At 39.1% G+C, this 25,458-nt stretch overlaps 1 protein-coding gene across 1 annotated transcript in view; it reads left to right on the forward strand.

The window, feature by feature from the left end:
* The first annotated feature begins 560 nt into the window (after window positions 1–560).
* The window catches only part of SRPK1 (SRSF protein kinase 1), an 81,553-nt gene continuing 56,655 nt past the window's right edge, over window positions 561–25,458 (forward strand). Inside the window, 2 exon segments of the mRNA XM_059178500.1 lie at window positions 561–757; window positions 760–1,282. Coding sequence (XP_059034483.1) covers window positions 682–757; window positions 760–1,282 — 599 coding nt within the window. The 5' untranslated portion in view covers window positions 561–681.

Genomic DNA, 25,458 nt, shown 5'->3' on the forward strand with positions numbered 1-25,458 from the left:
CCTTCCTTCCTTTAGAGCCTTCATATAAACGTGAAACTTTAAGAGAAAATTCAGTTTTAAGGTTTCACGTTTTAAAAATTTATTTATTTAAGGTCTTCACTTTTAGAATGAAGGTAAGTTCACAGGCTCCTTCTTTCCAGGCACTTTTTGGTGCTGCTCCAGCTTTCTTTTCTCACTTGTAATTTCGCCCGCTCTCATTTTCTTTCTATAGTATCTGAACTGAACCTCACAAGAGTTCAGCAAAGAAACTGGGACACGCCTGATTAAGTCCATTCTACAGACCAGGAAACTGAGGCGGACTCCAGTGGGCTGCAGAGCACCGACTCACCACCACCCAGGGAACCCTCAAAGCCACGCTCTTCTCCTTTCCTCAGGGGTAACCGCCCTGCGGAGAGAACGAACCTGACCCCGCCAGGCTTCCAAGCTGGTTCTCAGCACCTCTTTAGCATTCACGCTCGGCGTTCTTTCCTCCTCCCAGCCCCCGATTCTATAGATCCCCCCCCTCTCCTGGCAAGCAGGTGGTAGGCTCCGCGCTCAACGCGCAGGCGCGCGCCGTCGTGGGGCGGGGGCGGGGGCGGGACCTGGGGGGCGGGGTGTGCGCGGGCTTGGTTTTGGGCCGCGGCGGGAGCGGGAGTCACCGCCACTCGAGTGCGCAGGCGCCTGGCGGTTACCGGTCTCGCCATGGAGCGGAAAGGTGAGCGGTGGAGCGGCCTCCGCCACGAGGGGCAACGGCCGGCGGGGCGAGGCCCGAGTCAGCACTGGAGCTTCGCCTAACCGCCGCAGTCCGGTCCCCGGGCGTGCGGCGCCCCCCCTCTGAGGTGGCGCCGCCCCTCACCCCCCGCCTCTGGGCTGCGGGTCCGCGCCCCTCAGCCGGGGCGTCCTTCCGCGCCGGCAGTCATCGCCCCTTGTTCCCCGCCAGGCCGACCCGCGCCTTGGGGCAGCTGCAGGGCCGGGCTCTCGGCGAACCAGACAGACCCCCGCCCGCCGGCCCCCTGACCCGGCCCGAGCCCCCGCCGGCGCACCCCGCCTGGGCGCTCCTCTGCGCCCAGTGGGCCGCCCGCCGCCCGGCCGGCCGCCTCGCCCAAGCCGCGGCGCTCGCCCCAGAGCCGCCCCTCAGGCGGGCCCCGCACCCGGGCCTCGCGCCCCTGCTGGGTCTCCACCCTCACCTTGGTTGCCTCCTTTCCTCCACATTCGCCCTTCATCCATCCCTCTCTCCTGCAGTGCTTGCGCTCCAGGCCCGAAAGAAAAGGACCAAGGCCAAGAAGGACAAAGCCCAAAGGAAGTGAGTCTTGTACCCCAACATCCCATTCTTTGGATTTCCTCCCGCACCTCCTTTCCTCTGGTTTCACCTCTTGAACGTGCGCCGCGTTTGGGCACCGCGCGGCCCCGGCCACATGGCCTCGGAGTGGCCTTGGAGGGTCGCACTCAGTGAACCCTGTGGAACCGAGCCGATGTTGCTGAGGGCCAGGCCTGGGTCTTAGCAGCCCCGGACCTGCTGGAAAGGGCTGTTGGAGGAGGACCAGAGCCCGCCCGGTACCTTAGCTCACCAACTCCGGAGAGGAGGCACGGCTCCCCGAGTTTGGGCCTCCCGGCGGAGCTGGTTGATCAGTATCAGTTCGTGGACTGTTGGTTTCTTCCGTACCTGCTTCCCCGAGTCTTAACTGGACTCCTACGTCTGCACCGTAGGCCGAAAGGGAGTTCTTAAATGAATTTTCCGCATTTGGGTCTGCCAGCCACACGCTCTAGCTTACCGAGGAGGGCACGGAGCTTTCCCCTGGGTTAGCCAACTTCCTGAGCCTGCTCGGCGCATCGCCGGCCCTGCAGCGTGCGGGCAGACCCCTGTGTATACAACCGGCTTCTCTTACCGCTCCTCTCCTCTTAAAACCTCAAGTCCTCGCCCTTAGTGCACATTGCCTTCTGGAGTGGGCCTAACAGTAGTGACGGGTGTCGGCGAGGCTGGTTTGGTGTGTAAAGTGCCGCATGTCCGGGTTTATCAGCAGGATGCATAACCGTGGTTTAGCGCCACTGTGGGAAACACAAAAGTTGGTCCCATCTTAGAAACGCCCAGTAGAGGGCTTCTGCCAGTGAGGCTTAGCCGAAAGAACTTTTAGCTGGGGCTGACGTTTAATTGCCCGGTGTCTTGGAAGTTGTCTTTTAGGCAGTTTGTGTTGAGAAAAATAAATGCATTATTTTCTTGACACTTTTCCATTTACTTGATCTTATGTGGAGTTGCGTACAGCTTCATTCTTCTTGAGCTGATGAAGCGAGCATTTCTGAGGTTTTCCTGGGTTACCTTTCTGAACGATACTGCCAGATGTGGTGTGTGTCTCTGTGGTTTTTGGTGGCTCCCGGATGTTTGAGAAGAGCACATAATGACTTCTATCAATAGAGCTAAAGTGGTAGGTGACCTCACCTCTTGTTCCATTTCTATCAACTGTCTTATGAAATTTTTTATTTCGTAAAGTGCTTGGTAACCTACACATTTAAATATGAGTTTATCTACATGTGTTTGTTTGACTCTTGATTATCCATGTGTGGATCATTTCAAAACCAGTTTTTAATCCCACATTGGCTTAATGGAAGCAGCAGAGGAGCTAACCTGGTTCTTGTCTGCAGTGGGAATTTAAATGTTACTCTTTTTTTTTTGTATGTGCCTTAGTTTTGTTAGTCCCTGTGGAGATGTTGAGATGTGTTATAAAACGTTATCTTTTCTGCTGATGTGGGGAGATGATAATTTTACTATGTACTGTACTGTTTAGAAAAGATCTGTCCTCTCTCCACATAGAAATTAATTTTGTATCAACCTGAGTAGCCTATAATTTGGGAGGAAAGTATAGATGGGTGTATTTATTTATTTATTTATTTATTTTTAAGTAGTTTCCACACCTAGTGTCAGGCTTGAACTCACCACCCTGAGATGAAAAGTCACGTGCTCTACGGACTGAGCCAACCAGGCACCCTGATCATATATTTTAATTTAATTTTTTTAATTTTATTTATTTTTAAAGATTTTATTTATTTATTTGACAGAGAGAGCACAAGCATGAGGAGCAGGAGAGGGAGAAGCAGGTCCCCCTCCAAGCAGGGAACCTGATGTGGGGCTCCATCCCAGAACCCTGGGATCATGATCTGAGTTCAAGGCAGTTGCTTAACCACCTGAGCCACCCAGGCACCCCTGGATTATATATTTTTAGTACCAGATATTCATTACTTTGGATTATCTATTTAGACCATGTGCTTTATTTCTAAAGCTGAATGTATGTGCTTTGGATTATCTGTTACTCCTTAACTCACTCGTGTATAATTTGTTATTTGTATACTTGCACAAAAGCAGTTAAATAGCATAGCAGTTATTTTACTGACTATTTGATCTTGTACAGCTTTAACTCCTGAACTTTAATGTAAATGAGCCTTCATTTACTTACAGTTTTAAAGATACTTTTTTTTTAATTTTTTTTTTTTTAAAGATTTTATTTAGTTATTTGACAGAGATCACAAGTAGCAGAGAGAAAGGGAAGCAGGCTCTCTGCCAAGCAGAGAGCTCAACTTACTGGCTCAATCCCAGGACCCCGGGATTATGACCTGAGCCACCCAGGGGCCCCAAAGATGCTTTATTTTTGTTTTTGTTTTCAGTTAATAGTTTTTCTTGACAATTTTAATTTTTTGTTTGTTTGTTTCTTCAGACTTCTTTTAAGTAGCTGAAATGTCTAATTAACTTGGTTAGAGTACTGTGTCAGAAGTTCAAGCCCCACCTGACTCCCGTAACTGGACTCTGCTCCATGATTCCTGACTGCACTCCTGATTTCCAGTTGTTTTGCAAAGGCAAACTGCTAGTTACCAGATTCGTCAGGGAGAAGGTCTGAGGAAGAAGCATGACATAAGGTTCACCTGGATGGCTTAGTGGGTTAAGCCCCTGCCTTTGGCTTAGGTCATGATCTCAGGGGCCTGAGATGGAGCCCTGCATTGGACTCTGCTCAGCAGGGAGCCTGCTACCCTCCCCCCCCCCACTCTCTGCCTGCCTCTCTGCCTACTTGTGATCTCTGTCTGTCAAATAAATAAAGTTTTTAAAAAAATTCATTTTTATTTTTATTTATTTTTTAATTTTTTTTAAAGGTTTTATTTATTCATTTGACAGACAGAGATCACAAGTAGGCAGAGAGAGAGAGAGGAGGAAGCAGGCCCCCTGCTGAGCAGAGAGCCCCGATGCGGGACTCGATCCCGGGACCCCGAGATCATGACCCGAGCCGAAGGCAGCGGCTTAACCCACTGAGCCACCCAGGCGCCCCTAAAAAAATTTTTTTAAAGAAGGATGACATAAAATTTGGTCTTTGGAAAAAGAAAAATTTGATCTTTGGAGTGAGTCAAATCTGGTTTGAATTGCAATTTTGCCACTTATAGCAATCTGACTTTGGATAATTTAATTAAGGCTATGGTCTTATATATTGTTATGACTAGTAGCTGAGTCATGATGAAAACTGATTAAGAATTTACAAAAATTAAGTATTTAAGTGAAAAATTTTAGAGACTTTTGGAAGTACAGGTGGGAAGGATTTCAGTCTCCTAATTTTTGTAGATGTTAAAACTAGAACCTACATAACATGAAATAATATTCCATGGAGCTGGAGCTGGTTGTAGCAGAGTCAAAACTGGGATCCAGGGCTCCTGCCTTCCAGCTCAGTGCTCTCTAGCATGTGTTTCCTTCAGGTTGACTTTAGAGATTTTTAGTTGTTATTTGAAGAATTTTGCCTCCATTTCACTTTCTCAGATATTGTATTCTTATTTACTAATATTAACTAGTGGATGATAATCTCTGTTTTACTTTACAGATAAAGAAATTAAGATTTTTCCATATTACTCCCATAGAAAAGTGTAAAGCCAGGATTCAACCCTGGGTCTCATGGATCCCAAAGCCCTTGGTACTAACCATTGCTGTCTCTCAAGTGACAGTTCCTTCTGATGTGTCTGAGGGACAGACAAGGTAGAAACTGAGCAAACTTGGGCTTCTAAATAAGGTACCTCCAGGATGCCTGGGTTAAAGTTTAAGCACCTACTGGCTCATGGCTATATTTCTAAAAGGGCACAATTTTCTGTCTTTGGTCATTCAAGTTTTTTTGGTAATTTCAATGTATATATCAATAGGTGTGTGCCTTTATCTGTTTGTCATAAGCTTTTATAATGTAACACCCTTTATGTTTGCTTTTGACATTATTTCTTATGAAACATGATTCCAGAATGGATTTCATATTTAATAATTTTGTTGCTTAGCTTAGGAAGTTAGTTGGGACAGTAGTTTTTACTTTCTTTGAAGTTAAAGAACTTTATGAATTTAGTAGTCAAATTACTTGCACTGGAAAAGTGATTTTTGCTTGTTTTAGCACTCACTGATCAATGCAGTTAAAGGAGAGACAGCTTTATTTCCTAGTTTTCCAAAAGATTTAATTGTTACATTGAAAATTTAGAAGAAAAGATAGTGGAAAATTTCTAACATTTTTATTCAGTAGAGAATAGAGTACATAAACTTGAAACAATTTTTTTTAAATGGTTGGATGCTTTTTACACTTTACAATGTACCTTGGAAATTGATTCTGTATCACTTCCTTATAGTGTAGCCTTACTATTTTTTAAAAGTCTGCCTTTTTTCACTAAGGCTTAGAAATGGTTCAGTATCAGGACACCTGGGTGGCTTAGCTAGTTAAGCATCCGATTCTTGATCTCAATTCAGTTCTTGCAGGTCTTGTTCTCATGGTGGTGATTTCAAGCCCTACATCGGGCTTCATGCTGGGCATGAGACCTAGTTTAAAAAAAAAAAAAGAAAACAGAAGAAATGAATCCGTATTAGGGCACAGTTGAGTAGCTTCATCTAGCATTCCATCATTCCATTAATTGGTTGTATCATAATTTATTTTAGCTCTTATTAAGCAATATATACACATGTATTTATTTCCTATTAAGCATATCTAAATATACATCCAAAAATGGAATCATGAGTATACTTTTCCCTAGCTAGCATTATCATGCATGTTTTTCATAACACTAAATATTCCATATCCTTTTCATTGTTCTAGTGTATGTTTCCAGTTTTTCACAATTCACAGCTAAAATAAATAAGTTTTTGGATCACAACCATTGCTCACATCAGTGATTATTTACTTAGGATAAATTCTTGGAAGTTATATTACTGGTATGTAGATTTTAAAGGTTTTTAAATTTGGGGTGCGTGAGTGGCTCAGTCAGTTAAGCGTCTGCCTTTGGCTCAGGTCATGATCTCAGGGTTCTGGGATGAACCCCCACATCCTTGGGCTCCCTGCTCAGTGGGAAGTCTGCTTCTCCCTCTCACCCTCACCCTGTGCTCGTGCCTGCACTCACTTGCTCTCAAATGAATAAATAAATATAAATAAATAAAGGTTTTTGCATTCTTGTTGTCAACAGAGTTTTCTCCAGAAACATTAACTAGTTTAATTAGGAATTAACTAATTGAATTTTCATATTCAATTCAAATTCAATTCAATTTGTATTTAAGAAAAAACAAGTAATTTTTTTTTTTTTTTAAAGATTTTATTTATTTATTTATTTGACAGACAGAGATCACAAGAAGGCAGAGAGGCAGGCAGTGCAGCAGGCAGAGAGAGAGGAGGAAGCAGGCTCCCCACCGAGCAGAGAGCCCGATGTGGGGCTCGATCCCAGGACTCTGAGATCAAGACCTGAGCTGAAGGCAGAGGCTTAAACCCACTGAGCCACCCAGACGCCCCGAAAAAACAAGTAATTTTTTAACCTTCCAATATCCTAGCAGTTTTCCATCCTCTGGTACATCAGTGAAAGAAAAACCTCTTTGGGGCGCCTGGGTGGCTCAGTGGGTTAAGCCGCTGCCTTCGGCTCAGGTCATGACTCGGGGTCCTGGGACAGAGAATAAACAGTGAACATAGTAAGTACCTTATGTGGTGTGTTAGGCAGTTAGTTGGAAAAGTAGAAGATAAGGGGAATTGAGGAGTGGGGATGGCGGTGCAGTTTTAAATAGGGTGATTGAAGCCATATTGAGAAGACGGGAGTGAAGGAGGACTGCTCCAGACAGTGTTGGAACTGGGAATATTCTTGCACATCCTGCTTGTGCACCAGAACTGGACAGTGTTACTTAAAAAGCTTCCCAAATTTGGTAATCTGTCATTTTAATTTTTTTTTGTTAATCTATAATCTATATACCTATGGATTGGTAATCTATAATTTTAATTTCTTTTGTTACCAATAAGGTCAGCCATTTGTGGGATGTATTTATTGGCCCCTTCCATTCTTTTACCCATTTTTATATTGGGTTATAGATCATTTTTGTGATATTAAGAGCTATTTATTAAGAATATACCATTGTCATGTGGCAGATTTATATTTCTCAAGCCTTTCTAATTTCATTTATAATGTGTTCTTGACATAAATTGATTTTTTAAAAATGTGGCAAGCCTGTCTTTTCCTTTGCTTTTTATCTTTGAAATTTTCAATGTCAATTGTCATCTTTAAAAAAGTTTTATGTTTGTGATTCCATTAAAGTGTGTGGTTGCAAAATTGCATTTCTAGAATTACAGTTGTCAGAAATACTTTCTTGTCTCTTTTCTTCCTCAGTAAGTTTATATTATGTTAGTAAATTTTGTTTATATGCCTTTCTGCTACAGTGAGGCCCAGAGGCTTGCCAGATTATTGTATTCCTTTAGATTACTTGAAATCAGTAACTTATGGAGGTGCTAAAGTGGTAGGTACTTAGGAACTCCTTTTTCAAAAATGAAGACAAGACAGGCTGGTCAACTAGATTCAGTTTTTAATAAATTTTCTAGACCTGGCAAGATAATACCCCCCCCCCCATCTTAGGGAGACTTCTTGCTCCATGCTCCCCAGATCTTCTCGGTCATTAATGCTAATTTAGGAACTAGTTTTATTCTTATATTGTCTAAAGTATTATTGTAATGCTTATCTCACTGTAACTGAATTAATTCCAAGTAAGTAAGAAAATTCAGATGGCCAAGAGGTTTTTTTGAATTCTTCATTTCCAGTACAAGGCAAATAATGATTTAGCTAAGGAGAGATAGATAACTGGATGTATTTATAATCTTGGGGGCTTTTTCATTGAATTTGAGATGCTATCATTTTTAAATTACACCATCTTATATTTATCACGTTGAAAAAAACTACCAGTTAAACACACCATTCACTGTAAGACATGTCTTGATTTCAAAGATGTGGGAATGTTAGGAGACCTGTTTGTGTTTGAATTTGTGAACTGCTGTAATTCCAGTGATGTGTGGAATTGGGAGCACTTTTCTTTTTAAAAGCTTTATTGTGGGAAATTTCAAATTTATATGAAAGAGAAAATGGCAAAATAAACTTTTGTGTATCAGTCTCAACTTCAGCAGTTATCAGCTATGGCTAATGTTTCATTTTATTTCCTGCTTCTGCTCCCCTCCATCTTTTTTTAAAGCAAACTGCAGACATCATATCATTATGTAAGATATAGACTCTTAATTTTCTAAACAGGGCTACAATACTATTATCATACTTAAAATTTTTTGAACTAAGGACTTTATTGGTTAATTTTAAGTTTGTTTAAATCAGGATTCATAAAATCATTATATTGCTATTGTTTGAGAAGTCTTTCTGTTCTTTTTATCTGTTGGTTCTTCAGGGTTTTTTTTTTTCCCCTGCAAATTTGTTTTTGCTAGACTGCTTCGTAGGTGGTGTTGTACACTTCTACCAGGTGATACCTGCTGTCTGATGAACTTTTTGTGATGTTAGCAGCCACTGGTCATTGCCTAGATCCATCTTATTTAGGGTTGCAAAGTGGTAATAGTCTGTTCTTTAATTTATTAATTATATTGTTCTATAAAGAAAAACTTTACCTTGTCTCTTTGGTTACCCAGAGAAACACTTCGTATATGTAAGACATGGATAAATACTTTCCAATTTTCATATAATAAATTAGATTCCCAGCATCCTCCAAAATGACCAAGAAAGATTTATTTTAATATAAACTCATAGATTTAAACATTTGTGTTTCAGTTCATTGTATTGGATTTTTTTTTTTTTTTTGCTGGTACAGCTTTATGGAGGTATAATTTATATATGAAATTTGCCTGTTTAATGTGTATAATTCAGTGGTTTTTAGTATGGTTCACAGAGTTGTACAACCATCACCATGATCAAATAAGATTGAAACGTTTTCATCACCCCAAATAGAAACCCTTTACCCATTAGCAGTCACTCCTCATTACCCCACAACAGTACCCTACCTCCAATCCTAGGCAATGACTAATCCTCTTTTTTGCCTATCTGGACATTTCATATAAAGGGAAGCATATAATAAGTGGTCTTTTGTGACTGGCTTCTTTATCTTAGCATAATATTTTCAATATTTATGGCTTTTGTAGCATGTATAGTCTTTTTTTTTTTTTTTAAATTTTATTTATTTATTTGACAGAGAGAGAGAACACAAGCTGGGGGAGCAGCAGACAGAGGGAGAGGGAGGGGGGAGAAGCAGACTCCTTGCTGAGCAGAGAGCATGATGTGGAACTTGATCTCAGCACCCCGGGATCATGACCTGAACTGAAGACAGATGCCCAGCGACTGAGCCACCAGGTGCCCCTGTATAGTCATTTTTATTGATTGCCCCATCTTTGGTCAGTTGGAGTCCCTTTGAGATGGCCTGGCCCCAAAGTCCATTTGACTTAATCTGAAGCATCTTTTATAGCTTTTTTTGCTATCGGGTATGACAATTTGTCTAGAATTATCTTGTGCATTTTCTGCCCAAATCAGGAAATAGGCCTTTCTCTAAGAAGCTTTTTCATGGGAAATGGCATTTCAAAATCACAATCTAGGCGCTTAAAGTGTTTATTCCTACTGAGTTAGTCATTGTTTCTAGGCCTTGCCTGTGATTGAAGCTAGGAAATAAGTTTTTTTTTTCTTTTTAAAAAAATTCATGAGTTCATGTTATACTTAAAAATCGAATTAAATGACCCAAGGTCTTTTTCTTAGCCTTCTTTGATTTTACATCTCCCATCTCCTCTCTCCCACACTGGAAACCCCTTATTCTCAACAGCACCAAATGATTACTTGTTTTCCTTTTCCCACAGTATAAATAAAGAGTCACAGAATGACAATGCCAATACTACCACCAATATATGATTATTAAAGAAAGCTAATGATTTTTTGTTGTTTTTAAACCTTAGGATGTATTTCCCTATGGATGTAGAGTCAAATTACTGAGTTTTAAAGTTACTTGGGCCAGTTCCTTGCTGTGTAATTATGTTACCACCTGGTTAACACAGCTTCATTTGTCATTTTGCTCTCATTTTATAGCATCTTTGGTGTTTTTTAAGATTCCAAATCTTATAGCATTTGAGTCACTTGTGTTTTTAATTTAAAATGAATATTGTATGTAATTTGTGATTGTGTTGATTTATTTTTGGGATGTGGCTTATAAAACATACTCTGAATAAGCCAAAAGGGAAGAGTGGTTATTAGAATGTGTGGAGTAGACCTCCTTCTTTGTATCTGAAGAAGAAACGACTTCTTAGCTCTCCTTCATTGTCCTGTGAGAAGATGAGTCCAGTGTAATCAGAGCTTCAGATTTTTCAGGAGACCCTAGAAATCTTTGTTTTCCTGTGATTCTCCAGATTATTTTGATTTTTTTTTTTCTTTTTCAACCATTGTAAACAAAAGTTTAGGGCCAGGACTTGCCTTACAGTCTGCAGTTTGTCATCTCTGCCACAGAGTCTGAACAGAGTGAGGGTTAGGTATTTATAGCCTAATTAATTAGCTTAATACTATATCAAGTACCCTTTCCTAAAGTTACAGTAAACACAGTTGTGGAAGAGCCCTGTAGTTCTGTGTACTTCTTATTGGAGAATGTACTTTGGGAATTTCGGAAAAAAACAGGAGATCAGCTATGAAGACTGGCATATCCAGTTTTTCAACTCTTTTGACAAAGAATGATTTCAGAAAGTTATCGGAAGCCACAAAATAAATATACTTTGTTCATTTTCAGTGAAGTATAGTAGTACTGTTCATAAAAGTCAGTTGGCAGGAGCTAGATAAATAAAAATCATGTTCGTTTGTACCATGGCGAACCTTCAGTTGTATAGATAAAGATTAAAGTCAAGGGTAATTTGTTGCTATTGGGTAGTAAGTTCATTGGTGGCCTAAAGGCCTTGGACAATATGGATGAGTATTTTAGGATAGCTTATCAAGAAGTTTGAGAACATTTAATACATGTGTTTTTTAAGGACTTTTTTTTTCTTAAGTAATTTCTACACCCAACATGTGGCTCAAACTTAGAACCCTGAGATCAGGAGTCACATACCACACCAACTGAGCCAGCCAGTTGCCCCTTAATACGTATTTTTAATTACCATGTAAGAATTATCACAAATAGTGATGAACAGACATCAATATCATGAAGTTTGGCGTTGATAGGTACCATGAGTCACATTGATGACCTTTGTATTTGATTTACTCAAATTCTAAATTCTTTGTTTTGAGTGGCTAGGTGTTTTTTAAAAAGGCTACCAGTACTTTCAGGGTGAATTTGTGAACTTTTGTTTCCTAAAATACTAAGGTAATCTTATTTTGTAACTGATTATAAATGTAGTTTGTAGCAACTGTATCTTCTCATTCACTTTGCTTTTAATTATGGTGCTGCTTCAGTTTGTGAATATTCTTGAATGTCCTTCTAACCAAGGAATTTGATTAAAGGTGTTGGGTTCTTTTTACACATGAGCTTGGTGGCAAGCTCCTGATACTCCTTTTCTCTTCTACAACTGTCTGTGCCTTTGAGAATAGATTTAACAGAAACTGTATTTTGCATTTTTCTTTGCTAGTATTAACAAATAATGTGATTAAATTAATTAACTTGTGCTCATGTTTCTAGGTGGAAGGTTGGTATAGGCGTGTATGCTTGTGTGCAGTTTGCCAAAAAGCTTCTCCTTTTAAAACACCGTCCCAGGTTCCAGCTTTTCTCCAGCACCATTGCTGGGTAGATTTGGACAATGTCGTTTGACTTCTGGACTCTGACATGGCTTATCTGTAGATGGTGAGATCCTGAGGGTGAAACTGCATGGGAGTGCCTAGCCTAGCCTAGTGTGAAGCTAGAGTAAAGTGCTGGTGGTTACTTCCTTCCTCATGCTTTCTTCCTTACCTTACATGGGATTACCTTTGACTTTTATGTGACATTTCTTACTATTATTCATGTATCAAATTAATGGTTTTAACTTACCAATTGGTGTTTCCTCTATATTAATCTGTATATATAAAGTCTGATTTGGGATATAATGGCCTAAAGGTCAGGGATAATTTATATTTAATTAACACCTGATAAACTTAGGCACTCATATTTTTATTTTGATAGTGCCAGATCCTAGCTCTGGTTTAGGATTACTGAGTTGAGGTTACTACTTGAGCATGTCTCAGAAGTTAAGTTCAGCTTGTCAATTTGCAGAACAAAAAATACCTGTCAGGAGAAATATATATGGAAAAGTAGTGGGAGAACTTTAGTACTTACTGAGCTCTACTATGTTTAGGTGCTGGAACTTAAAATAGAATCATATTAAAATTTTGCATCAGATCAGGTACTTCAGCAGAAGAGATGCAAAGATGGTTTCGTGCACGTTCACCTCTTCCCCTCAAGGGGCATACAAGCTCTTAAGGGAGATGAGTGTACAGATATGATTTTCTCTTCGTCTGTATTAGTTCCCTAGGGTTACTGTAACAAAGTACCACAAACTTTATGACTTAACCCACAGAACTTTATTGTCTCACAGTTCTGGCAGCTGCTTCTCTGAAATCAAGGTATCATCAGCAGGGTTGGTTCCTTCTGAGGGCTGAGAGGAAAGAATCTGTTTTTAGGCCTCTGTCCTAAAAAGAAGATTGACATCTTCTCCCTGTGTCTGTGCATCATCTTCCCTCTATGTATGTCTCAATTTGTGTTTGAATTTTTACCTTTTATAAGGACACTAGTGATATTGGATTAGGGTTCATCCCAGTGACCTCATCTTAACTTGTTCACCTCTATGAAGAGCCTGTCTCCAAATAAAGTCACATTCTGAGATACTGGAGGCTAGGACTCCAGTGTTTCTTTTCGTGGTTGGGGGTGGGATACAGTTCAACCCATAACACAGTCCCTGGAAGACAGTTCTCTGCAATAGGAGATTCTGTAATTCTTTATTCCCCACAGTCAAAAGAAATGAAGACTAAAGTTTACAAGTATGTAACCTAGAGTTGCTGGGTGCTGTCTCTAGTCAGCTTTTAGGCATCTCTTACCTCTTTACTCAAATATTACAACCCTATTTAAAATAACGTTGGTGTACTTTGTCCCCTTAGCTTAATTTTCCTTCTTAGCCCTTCTTGTAGCCTGACATTATAGAACCTGTATCTCCTTGAGAGACATTGAATAAGACTTTGATGGGATGTTGCAGTCCCGACTTTAGATATGCATTGGCAAAAAGTCAAGAATCAGATAGATTCCATTTATTTAGGGCTATTTTTTCACCTCATGCTAAAATGTAAACATGTTGAAGACCCTAGACTTTTTTTTTTTCTTTTTTCTTTTTTTGCTCATGGTTGCATTTCCAATGCCTAGAAAAGTGCCTGGCACAAATACTTAGTAAAAATTAGTTAACTAATGAACAGATAATTGCTTATTCCTTTTTCCTTATTTCTTTCCTGCAGTGCTACAATTTATATATTGGGCCCTGTACTAAGTAGAGTATAAGCATAATGTCTTTAAGGTAGATTTTTATCCTGTCCTCTTTTTACACAGCTGAAGGACAAAGAACTTCCTAAGCTAGCAGTTTATCCAAAGTCCTGGAGCTCTGGTAAACTATAGAGCCAGGATCAAACCTAATAAGTCTCATGGCACCAGAGGCCTTGCTTGGAATACTTTTTTTGCAATGTCTCTTGTATTTTTGCTTTCTATTCTGCTACCTTTTACTACCTTCTTGACAAAGGAATTTTTCTAAAACTTTTTATAGGGTTACTTTGCTGCTTACATACATGTCTTGATGACTTCCACATAAATAATAATAAATTAATAAATAAATAAAATAATTCAGTGCTTGACATTTAAGGCTCTTCACAGTCTCCTTCGGTAGGGGACTGGTTTGGGGTGGGGAGGGGGTGTCATGAACAATCAAAGGATGGTGAGTAATAGCTAGGGATGAAAGAGAAGATACATGTCTTGTATGTATACCTTTTCTAGGCATTTGGGTTACAAGCATTGAGCAAAATAAAATCTGTCCTCATAAGACTTATATTCTGGGAGTGTGGGAAGGAAGACAAGAAAATGTCAGCTGCTAAAGAAAAATGTAGCAGGGTAAGGGGATGGGGGGAGGGCATGCAGCCACTTGATGTTTTATATAGGAGTGTCAAAGTTCTCTGAAGAGGCAACACTAAACTCAGAACTAGAGTGATGTAGTCAGAGATGAGTTTGGAAGCTAGTGAAAAATTGGATCATGAAAGGCCTTGTAAGGCCATTGTGAAAAAATCTCTTTTGATTGTAGTACTTGCCTGGTATTGGTGCTTATTTAAAGATCAATTGTGTTTTTGTTTTCTAAGTATAATTAAGTCAAAAATGCTGTGTATAGAAAACCTAAGCTGCTGGGATTGGAAGGTCACAGAGTGCCATCTAGTGGTTGTTGATCATAAATGTGGGTGAGCCTTCCAGATTGTAAGAAGGCGCTACAGTAGTTTGTTTTTGCCAGCTAAGTCATATAAATGGAAAATGTGAATGCCTGAAGAAAACCTTCATTTATGAACTACTTGAGAGTAATTATAAACATTGTCCCCCATGCCCCTAAATATTTCATGTATTGCCTCAAGGACATTCCCTTATATAACCAGAATTATCAAAATAAGCAATAAAATATTGATATAACATTATTATTTAATCTGGATCTTACTCTATTTTGCCAATTGTCCCAATGTCTTTATAGAAAAACAAATTTTTTTCTGGCTTATTATCTAACCTAAGATCATGCATTGCCTTTAGTTTTTATGTCTCTTAAATCTAGAACAGTTCCATAGCCTGCCTTTGTCTTTCCTGACATTGATATTTTTGAAGAATATAGGCCATTTATTTTCTAGAATGTCTTTCGGTTTGGGGTTATCTGTTTCCTCATGATTTAGGTTTTGTGTGTTGGTGCCACCAAAGTAAATTGTATCTTCTTTGGTGTATCACATCATAACTGTCTCAGAATTGGCATTGTTTCCTTTAATTGCTTAATTAAGGTGGTGACTACCCAGTTTCTCTAGCATAATGTTATGTTTTCCTCCGTTGCAAATCTCAAGTTCTTTGGGGGGAGATACTTTGACCTGTGTAAACAACTTTTTCCTCATTGAAATTTCACTCTTTTAGTGTCCATTGTTGATTCTTGCCTAAATCAGTTGTTATTATGACAGTTGCAAGTAGTGATTGCCTAACTCCCATTTTCTGCTCGAGTTATTGGTCAGCATTCTGTTGTTAGAAAAAACTTTCCCCTTTCTCCTTTCCCCATTCATAATCATAGTCCTAATCCTTGGTGTGAATTTAGGTAGTCTGTTTTATTCAGTGAGTTTTAATCCATTATTCTCATTATTTGATGCTCATATTCTTTCATACTTGACCAGTGGGAGCCCTTTCAAGCTGGCACCTTGTCTTTTGACAAGTTTTCTGCATTCTTTGAGCACTTATACTTTCTAGCCCAACAAAATGTTCCAGGTTCATCTTTGCCTGCTACAACCCTGGAATCAGCCCTTTCTCTAAGGAGCCCTGGTTCCTTTTTTTGAAGACTTAGAAACCAAGATTTGGGTATGATTTTAAGGTCCAAAAAATTCTATGTTGGACAGTATGTTGGCATAGTAGGATGTTTCTGTGACATCACAGTTCTTTATTTCCAATGAAAATCTTAGGTGGCAGAACCTGTGATAACCTCCTCACGCCTTCATGCCTGTTCTTTGGTATTACCCTACACTGAGCAGGTTGCTGAAGCAATGATAATTAATGTTGTAGAAAAGCTCCATGTTTCTATTCTTGAAACAATGCCGTTGTAGAATTTGTGATTAATAAGTTCCCTAAAATATTGAATACGTGAAGACTCATTTAAATAATGATTAGCTCTCCCCAAATTAATACATAAATGTCCTATCTAGTAACAATATTCAGTTAAGAACTAAAGCAGATTTTTAATTTTATGGAAAAATACAAATGTAAGAGTAATATAAATTGTAAAAAGTATAATAATAAGGATGGAATTGGAACTGCCCAGATATTTTAAATGCTGTGAAGTTGTAATAATTAAAATTGCTTGATACTTACCCTTGAATAAACAAGACAGTAGAACAGAATAGAGAATCCAAAAAACAGTAAAGGCATGGGAATTTAACACCATAAAAGTTGTATTTCTTTTTTTTTTTTTTTTTTTTTTATTTTTTTAAAGATTTTATTTATTAATTTGACAGAGAGAAATCACAAGTAGACAGAGAGGCAGCCAGAGAGAGAGAGAGGGAAGCAGGCTCCCCGCCGAGCAGAGAGCCCGATGCGGGACTCGATCCCAGGACTCTGAGATCATGACCTGAGCCGAAGGCAGCGGCTCAACCCACTGAGCCACCCAGGCACCCCATAAAAGTTGTATTTCAAATGAATTCAGAAAAATGAATTCCAACTGCTGTTGGAAGAACTGGGATTAAAAAAATATTCTTGACCTGTTCTTAACACAGTTAATTAGAGGTGGAGCAAAGGTTTAAACATTAAAAAATAAACAACATATAAGAAAAAATGTGAATGTTTAAAATGAAATAATCTTGGAGGAAGGCATGACCAAAAACTGTATCTAAAGATTGAAATATTTTATAAGAATAAAAAATGTATACATGTCAAAAAGGAGAAAGTCAGGTACGTCAAACCAAAAAACACTGGGGAAAAAGTACTTTTTTTTTTTTTATTCTATTTATTTATTTGATAGAGATCACAAGTAGGCAGAGAGGCAGGCAGAGAGAGAGGAGGAAGCAGGCTCCCCACCGAGCAGAGAGCCCAATTCGGGGCTGGATCTCAGGACCCTGAGATCTCGACCTGAGCCGAAAAGAGGCCTCAACTCACTGAGCCACTCAGGCGCCCCGGAGGTGGGGGGGAGTACTTTTCAACCTGTGCTCGAAGTGATGATGTTCATTGGGCATGCCATTTGGTTCATTCCTGTTTGCATTCCATTTCAGGTTCTCCCACATCCTGGTTGGTTTTATATTTTCATTTTGGGAGCCAAAGGACACATTACTGTGTTTTTGAAGAGTCAGAGCTATAGGAGAAGATATAATCAGAAATGCGCTTCTCTTCATTCTGGCTTCCCTCTTCCCCACTTTTTCTGTCTTTCCCACTTGCCCATTGTTGCTTTAGTTTCTCTATTCTTCCTGTGTTTCATTTTGCACAAATGAGCAGGTGCATGGATTTTTTTTTTTAAGATTTTATTTATTTATTTGACAGAGATTACAAGTAGACAGAGAAGCAGGCAGAGAGAGGAAGGGAAGCAGGCCCCCTGCTGAGCAGAGAGCCCAATGTGGGACTCGATTCCAGGACCCTGAGATCATGACCCCAGCCGAAGGCAGCGGCTTAACCTTTCTTCCATAGATGGTGGCATACTGTAGCTACTCCTTTGCACTATGCTTTTTCCATTTACCTGTCTGTCATGGTTGTCTATTCTATATCAGTTCATAAAGAACTTCCTCAGCGCCTTTTTTTTTTCTTTTTTTGCAGCTGCATAGTGCTCACTTGTGTGCATGTACCACACTGTATTCAACCACTCCCAGGTGTGGGCATTTAGGTTGTTTTTAATATTTTGCAATTACAAACAAGGCTGCAATGAATAGCCTTCTGCCAGTGTTATTTCCAGTTTTTTGAAGGTGTTTCTTTCAGGGTAGATCGATTCCTAGAAGTGGAGTTACTGAGTTGGAACCCAAGTAGGTTTATCATTAATTATTACCACATTTCCTTTCAGCAGGATTGTGCTGTGTGCATTCTCACTAGCTGTGTATCAGGTGCTTATCTTCCAAGAGCTTCACCAAAAGAATGTATTTTTCAGCAGTCTGATAGGTGAGAAATGGCATCTCAGTATTTACTTTACATTTTTCTTTTCAATGAGTTTCACCTTTAATATGTGTGGAGCGTCGTTTTTACCTGTTTTTGTAAATTGTCTCATCTCCATCTTTTTCTCTTTTGGAAAAAAAAATGTAAGTCTGTGGCAAAGTTGAAAAAAATGGGATGATAGCCTGTAATTGTCTTCTTCTGTATTCACTAGCTGCTGACATTTTGCCATATCTTCTCCCATCTTTCTACAACAGAGTAACACAATTTAATGACTTACAGCAGCTGTGTGCATCCATGAAATCACCACTGTAATCAAAGTACAGAAAATTTCATTGTACCCAGAAGTTTCCTGCTCCTTTGTAGTCCATTCCTTCCTGTATTGCTGGCCCCAAGCAATGGCTGATCTATTCTCTGACATTATGCATCAGCTTACATTTCTAGAGTTTTATATAAATGTAAATACACGTCATATATTCTTTTGTATTTGGCTTCTTTCATTCAGCGTAATGATTTTTGAGATTCATCTATTTTTCCTGTGTATCAGTAACTTAATTCTTCTTATTGCTCCATAGTATTCCAGGGTATGGCTTTACCACAGTTTGTTTATCCATTCACCTTTTGATGACCATCTGGCGGTTTCCAGTTTCTGGCCTTAAAGCTGTCTACATGGTAATTTTGTTGCTGAACCACTCGAAAGTTACAGGTCTCATGACACATCATCTGTAAATACTTCACGATACATCTCTGAAGAATGATATTTCCTTTAATAAATACATCTCTGAAGAATGATATTTCCTTTAATAAATGCAGTAATGTTATTACACTGATAATGAGCACACCTAAGAAAGTGAATATTAATTCAGTGTCATCTAATACTCTGACCATATTTAGATTTTCCTGTTATCTCAAATATGTCTTTTACACTTTTCTTTTTTTGGATCTAGAATTTAGTCAGGCATTGCATCTGGTTATGTCTCTTCAGCTTTAGTTATGTCTAGGTTTCTACATAAGGAGACACTCCACATCCTCTGCTTTCCCTGCTTCAGACTGGAATCATCCATTGCCCCCAAAGAACCCCCTTGTGCATTTTAGTGAGGAATTATATTTGGAAACCAAGATCTAGGTACTGGTCCTGCTCATTGCTATTAAGATTCTGTTGTTTCTAGACCTTTAAAGTGGAAGTTGAGGGTAGAACTAAGAAATATATTTAAATATATATTTTAATTGTGTGTGTGTGTATTTATTTCATGGTACTTTCAATTCAAGTGTACTACAGGTTTTCTTTACTTTCTCTCATTCTATATTGGTATATCCCTTCTTTGTTCTCCATGAATCTGTATTACTCCTTTTGCTTTCCTCCAGTTACACACAAGTACTTTCAAGATTATGTTTCACTGTCAACACTAAATCAATAAAGTGTAACATTTCCTTGTAGTTCAAGTCCTAGCAAAACATCTCACTTAAGGATGCATAGACAGCTGTCCAAAATTAATTGAATTAACTTTTTCTCCTGTTTTATTGATTTAATATTCAGTTAATTTATTTTTTCCATCTGTTTACATTCAATATTAAGGTTTGCTTTTTCATCATTTTTTCTTTAATTTCAGTAATACAGATACTGTACGTGGTTTAGGGAGCCAGTCCCATCCTCCCTTTCCCCTTTTCCTTGTCCCCCACCCCACCTAAAGGTGACCATTTCATTCCTTTCTTTTCTTTTCTTTTCTTTTTTTTTTTTTAAAGATTTTATTTACTTTATTAGGGAGAGAGTGCATCCACATGGGGGGAAGAGCCAGAAGGAGATGGAGAGAATCTTAAGCAGACTCCATGCTGAGTGGGGAGCCCAACACCAGGCTTGATCTCACAACCTCAGGCGATCATGACCTAGGGCGAAAACAGGAGTCAGACACTTCACTGACTGAGCCACCCAGTGGCTTTTCTGATTTATCTCTTTTTGTAAAAAAGTATATATGTATTATTTCTTCATCTGCCTTATACATAAAATAATCATACATTCTTTTGCAGTGTGCTTTTTTTCCCCCTCCTTAATAGTATATCTTGGAAATCACTTCATACCAGTTCTTAGAGATCATCATTCTTTTTATGGGTTCCCATGTTTTATCGAATTCTTACTTTACTTCAGAGAAACCCCAGCTGGAAATTAGATTTGATACATATGGGTGTGATGGTTGCAAGAAAGGTGGCTAGGAACAGGAGTCGGTACACCTATATCCAAGAAATAGCCTGTTCACTTACATTTTTTAGGTTATAATAACTATTTACAGTATATGTATGATTCCCTGCTTTATCCAGTGTTTTCACTTGACACAGATACCAGTGTGATCAACTTGAATTATAGGACTTTTACCATCTTTTGAGATTCTGTGTTTCCCCATCAGGTTGGCAAAGAACAAAAAATAATACATGGTATTGAAAAGGAAATGAAGAGACATGGTCATATATTGCTGATGGGAGTGTAAATTGATAAGGCATCTATGAAAGTCCATCAGCAATATTATCAAAAAGTAATTTGCACATACCCTTTTTTTTTCAGTGTTCCAAAATTCATTGTTTGTGCATCACACCCAGTGCTCCATGCAATATGTGCCCCCCACAATACCCATCACCAAGCTCACCCCACCTCCCCTGCACATACCCTCTTCTAGGAATTTGTTAAACTGATAGAGATATATGTGTAAAGAAGTATTAAAAACAAGGTTTAGAAGTTTGTGACAATAGAAGAAAATGTCCACAGAAATCATGTTTTTTAAAAATTAGGGTATACCCTGCTTCCATTAAAAATGAAGTACCTGCATCCCTACTTTGAGAATTATTATAAAATGTTACTGAATGAAAAAAGAATGCTTTGAACACTGTATTGCATGCTAACAATAGTTAAAAATAAGAATATGTGTATATGTGCATATATACCCATACATACATTTATTATATAGAATGATATAGGAGAAATGGACTTATCCCTTTGGAGAAGGGAAAAGGGGGATGGGGAAGCTGGAGTAAGATAAGAGAGTTTTGTTTTGGTTTGTTTTTTAAGATTTTATTTATTTATTTATTTATTTATTTGTCAGAGAGAGAGAGAGAGAGCGAACACAAACAGGCAGATTGGCAGGCAGAGGTAGAGAGAGAAGCAGGCTCCTCGCTGATCAAGGAGCCCCATGTGGGACTCAATCCCAGGACCCTGGGATCATAGCCTGAGCCAAAAGCAGTGGCTTAACCAACTGAGCCACCCAGGTGTCCCAAGAGAGTTATTTTTTACAGTGAATAGCAAAAGATCCAAAGTAATAAGTGACTGAAAGAAGATTATTTCTTCCCAAGGTTAAAACTCTGGGGATGTATCTTTAGCCATTTACAGTGGCTCTGCTCCACACCACAAAGTGTCATGTGACCACAAACTGCTAGTTCACTGGTCTCACCATCCTCGATTTTGGGTGTTGTGCTTTGGGCCAAGGGGGCATATTGTTTCAGTCATAGGAAGAGGTGTAGGGTTCTTGCCAGTTTCTTTTCTTTTCTTTTTTTTTTTTTTAATTTGTTTTTCTTTTAAGATTTTATTTACTTGACAGACAGAGATCACAAGTAGGCAGAGAGGCAGGCAGAGAAAGAGGGGGAAGCAGGCTCCCTGCTGAGCAGGGAGCCCGATGCGGGGCTCGATCCCAGGACCTTGAGATCATGACCTGAGCCGAAGGCAGAGGCTTAACCCACTGAGCCACCCAGGTGCCCCTTCTTGCCAGTTTCTTGAGGAGAGTTTCCCTCTACGTGGCCCATAAATAGCTGCAAGGGAGACTGGGAAATGTGTCTCTCTCTGGTAGTCCATGTGTCCAGCTTAAAAAAAAAAAAACACAGTAAGTACTGTAGAGGAATAAAATGGAAAGTGGTGTAACAGTCTCTGCCATAATATCATATTGTTAAAGTTTGAAGTTTTTGTGGTGTAAACAAACTAAGTTGATCTGATAACCTAAACATTTTTTTTTTCCAGCCTGAAGGTTAAGTAACCCACATGGCTAAATAGTTAATTAGTATAAAGAGGTTTTACTTTACTCTGAAAATAGTTTCTTTGAATAGCTGCTGTTTGAATTCCTTTGAAATCATAAAGGGATTTCAGGTGTCTACAGGACACTAAACTAAACTTTAGAGTTCCAAAAAGTATTAGGTATGGAAACATTTTCAAGTAGGTTTTATTTTCTTTTTTAAAGGTTTTTTTGTTTTGTTTTGGGTTTGGGTTATTTTTGTTGTTGTTGTTGTTTTGACACAGAGATAGAGAGTACTAGTAGGCAGAGCAGCAGGCAGAGGGAGAGGGAGAAGCTGGCTCCCTGCTGAGCAAGGAGCCTGATGTGTGGGGCTGGATCCCAACACCTTGGGATCATGATCTGAGCCCAAGGCAGCCACTTAATGGACTGAGCCACCCGGGTGCCCTTCAAGTGGGTTTTATTAAAAGGAACCCATGAGGTCATAGAAATTAAGCAGACTTTCAAATTTATGAATTTTTCCAAACTAATTTATGGAAAATTGTTCTGCAAGGTATCCTCATGAAGGTCTGCATTTTGTAGAGATTTAAGCTGGCCCACATTTTTGCTCCTACTTGTTTTCATAGTTAGCACCCCATTCTTTGTGCTCTTTCAAGTGCCCTTTGAAAATTAAGTGCTTGTCTCCGGATCTCTTACTGCTTTTTTTTTTTTTTTTTTTTTTTAATATTTTATTTATTCATTGGACAGACAGAGATCACAAGTAGGCAGAGAAGCAGGCAGAGAGAGGAGGAAGCAGGCTCCCCGCTGAGCAGAGAGCCCGATGTGGGGCTCAATCCCAGGACCCTGGGATCATGACCTGAGCTGAAAGCAGAGGCTTTAACCCACTGAGCCACCCAGGTGCCCCCTCTTACTGCTTCTTTTGTCTCTCTTGCTACTACTGTTCTTGCTCCATTGCAGGACCTCTCTTTATGAAAAGCTATTAGTTTGCTGCTGTTGGCCAGATGGCCAGAACTCTTCAATAAGCAAGGAGAATCTCAGTTCCTTGGCTTTGTATTAATCCAGGGATAGCTTAATTTCTATCAAAAACAGAAGGAGGGGAATACCGTGCCTTATTTAAAGTCAGCTCTGTTGTGTAATATACAAACAATAAAATGAACCCATTTTCATAGTTCGGTATATTTTGACAAACATATACACCCATGTAACACCCCCTCCCCATCCTGACCCTGAGCCAGGTCTTCTTCCGTTACTGTAGATTAGTTTGGTCAACAAACTGAGATACGGACTCATACAGGATGTATCCTTCAGCGTCTGTCTGTCTTCTGCTCAGCATACTGATTTTGAGATTCATCCATGTTTGTTGCCTATGTTAGTAGTTTGCTCCCTATATTAGTAGTTTATTCCTTTTATTGCTGAATATTAATCTATGACTCTTTTAGTCTTTTTCTCCATTGGTGGCCATTCGTGTTATTTCATGTTGGGGCCTATTATGAAGCAAGATTGTTTCTATGAATTTGTGTATAAATCTTTGAATATAACTTTTCAGTAGGATTGGACTTAGGAGAAACATCAAAGTGTTTTCTTAAAGAACTCAACAAGAAAACATTCCTTTTCATGGAAATCAGTAGATAAAATGAAACCTTTTGTAAAATTGAAGGATAATCATGATTTATTAACAGGGGCCAAAGAAATAAAGTCTGTTCAATTCAGTAAACTTTTGAATACCTATGAAATGTTAGGGAGTATCTAAAACAAAAATGGGTAAGACACAGTCCCTGTCCTTGTGAAAATTCAGCCTAGTTTCACATTGGTTGAGAGCAAAGAAAAATTAATATTGTTACACAGATATTCCTAACTGCTGACTAACTCTAGTTAACCAGGTGTCAGAAAAGAAACAGTTTTCATCGGGGCACCTGGATGGCTCAGTCAGTTAAGTGTCAGAGTCTTGAATTCAGCTCAGGTCATGATCTTGGGGTCATGAAATCAAACCCTGAGTTGGGCCTGCGCTGAGTGTAGAGCCTACTTGAGATTCTCTCTCTCTCTCTCTAAAGAAAACACACAAAAAAGAACATATTTTTCATTATTGAACAAATACCTGCTTTATAAAAGGAAATCTCTTCTTTGGCATTTTGGTGGTTTATGTAAATGGAATTCATAGTGTACAGAAATGGAATTCATAACTACTCCTATACTAGAGTTCTATAAGCCACAAGAAAATCATTTATTAGTTTACAGTTGGACCGTGTCAAGAAAGTGGATTTAGGGGCGCCTGGGTGGTTCGGTGGGTTAAAGCCTCTGCCTTCGGCTCAGGTCATGATCTCGGGGTCCTGGGAGCAAGCCCCACATTGGGCTCTCTGCTCAGCAGGGAGCCTGCTTCCCTCTCTCTCTCTTCCTGCCTCTCTGCCTACTTGTGATCTCTCTCTGTCAAATAAATAAATAAAATCTTCAAAAAAAAAAATAAATAAAGTGGATTTAATGCTTTCCTGTGTATCCCTTTTTTTTTTAATGTTTGAAGTTGTTAATCACAGAAACCTAAATATCCAATAAAGTAGAAATAACAATGTATCTGTGTGGAATATTGTTTTTAAACATAATAATGACTGTAAAATATTGAATAAAATACATATAAAGCATTGAAAACAGCTTGATTTTGTCCTAATCCTTTTTCTCAATTACGAGAAATTTCAAAAATCTAGAAAAGTTGAAAGACTAGCATAGTAAATACTTTGTATATTTATCCATCTAGGTGTATTAGTTATATATATATATGTAAATACTTTTTATTTTTTGACTGAACTATTTGAAAGTAAGTTGCAAAATCTATGACACCATATCCCTAAATACTTCAGCTTGCTCCTCCTAAGACTATGGATGTTCTTTTATGTATTTGTCTTGGCTGTGGTAATGGTATTATGGTTAACAGTAATTCCTTAGGATCATCTCACAGCCAGCTTATAGTCATATTTCCCCAGTTGCCTTTATAAGTGTCTGCTGTTTAAGTCATTAAAACAAGGTTCACATATTTCGGGTGTGCAAGTTTATCTCTTTTCATCTAAAACAGTTCCACTGCCCCCCACCACCCCAGTAATTGATTTCCCCCCCCCCCAAGAGATCAGGCCAGTTATCTTGGAAAATATCCCACATTCCGGATTTAACTTGTTCCTCTCTCCCTATATTTCCTTAAAACTGGAAGTTCAGACTAAAAGATTTTTCAGTTTTCACTTGAACATTTTGATGAGGGTAGTCAGGATGATGGTGTGTACTTCATATTGAATCTTTTTTTGTTTTTTGTTTGTTTTTGTTTTTTATTAACATAAAATGTATTATTTGCTTCAGGGGTACAGATCTGTGATTCATCAGTCTTAAACAATTCATAGCACTCACCATAGCACATAACCC

The sequence above is a fragment of the Mustela lutreola genome, chromosome 6 (assembly GCF_030435805.1).
Source record: "Mustela lutreola isolate mMusLut2 chromosome 6, mMusLut2.pri, whole genome shotgun sequence".
Lineage (NCBI taxonomy): Eukaryota > Metazoa > Chordata > Mammalia > Carnivora > Mustelidae > Mustela > Mustela lutreola.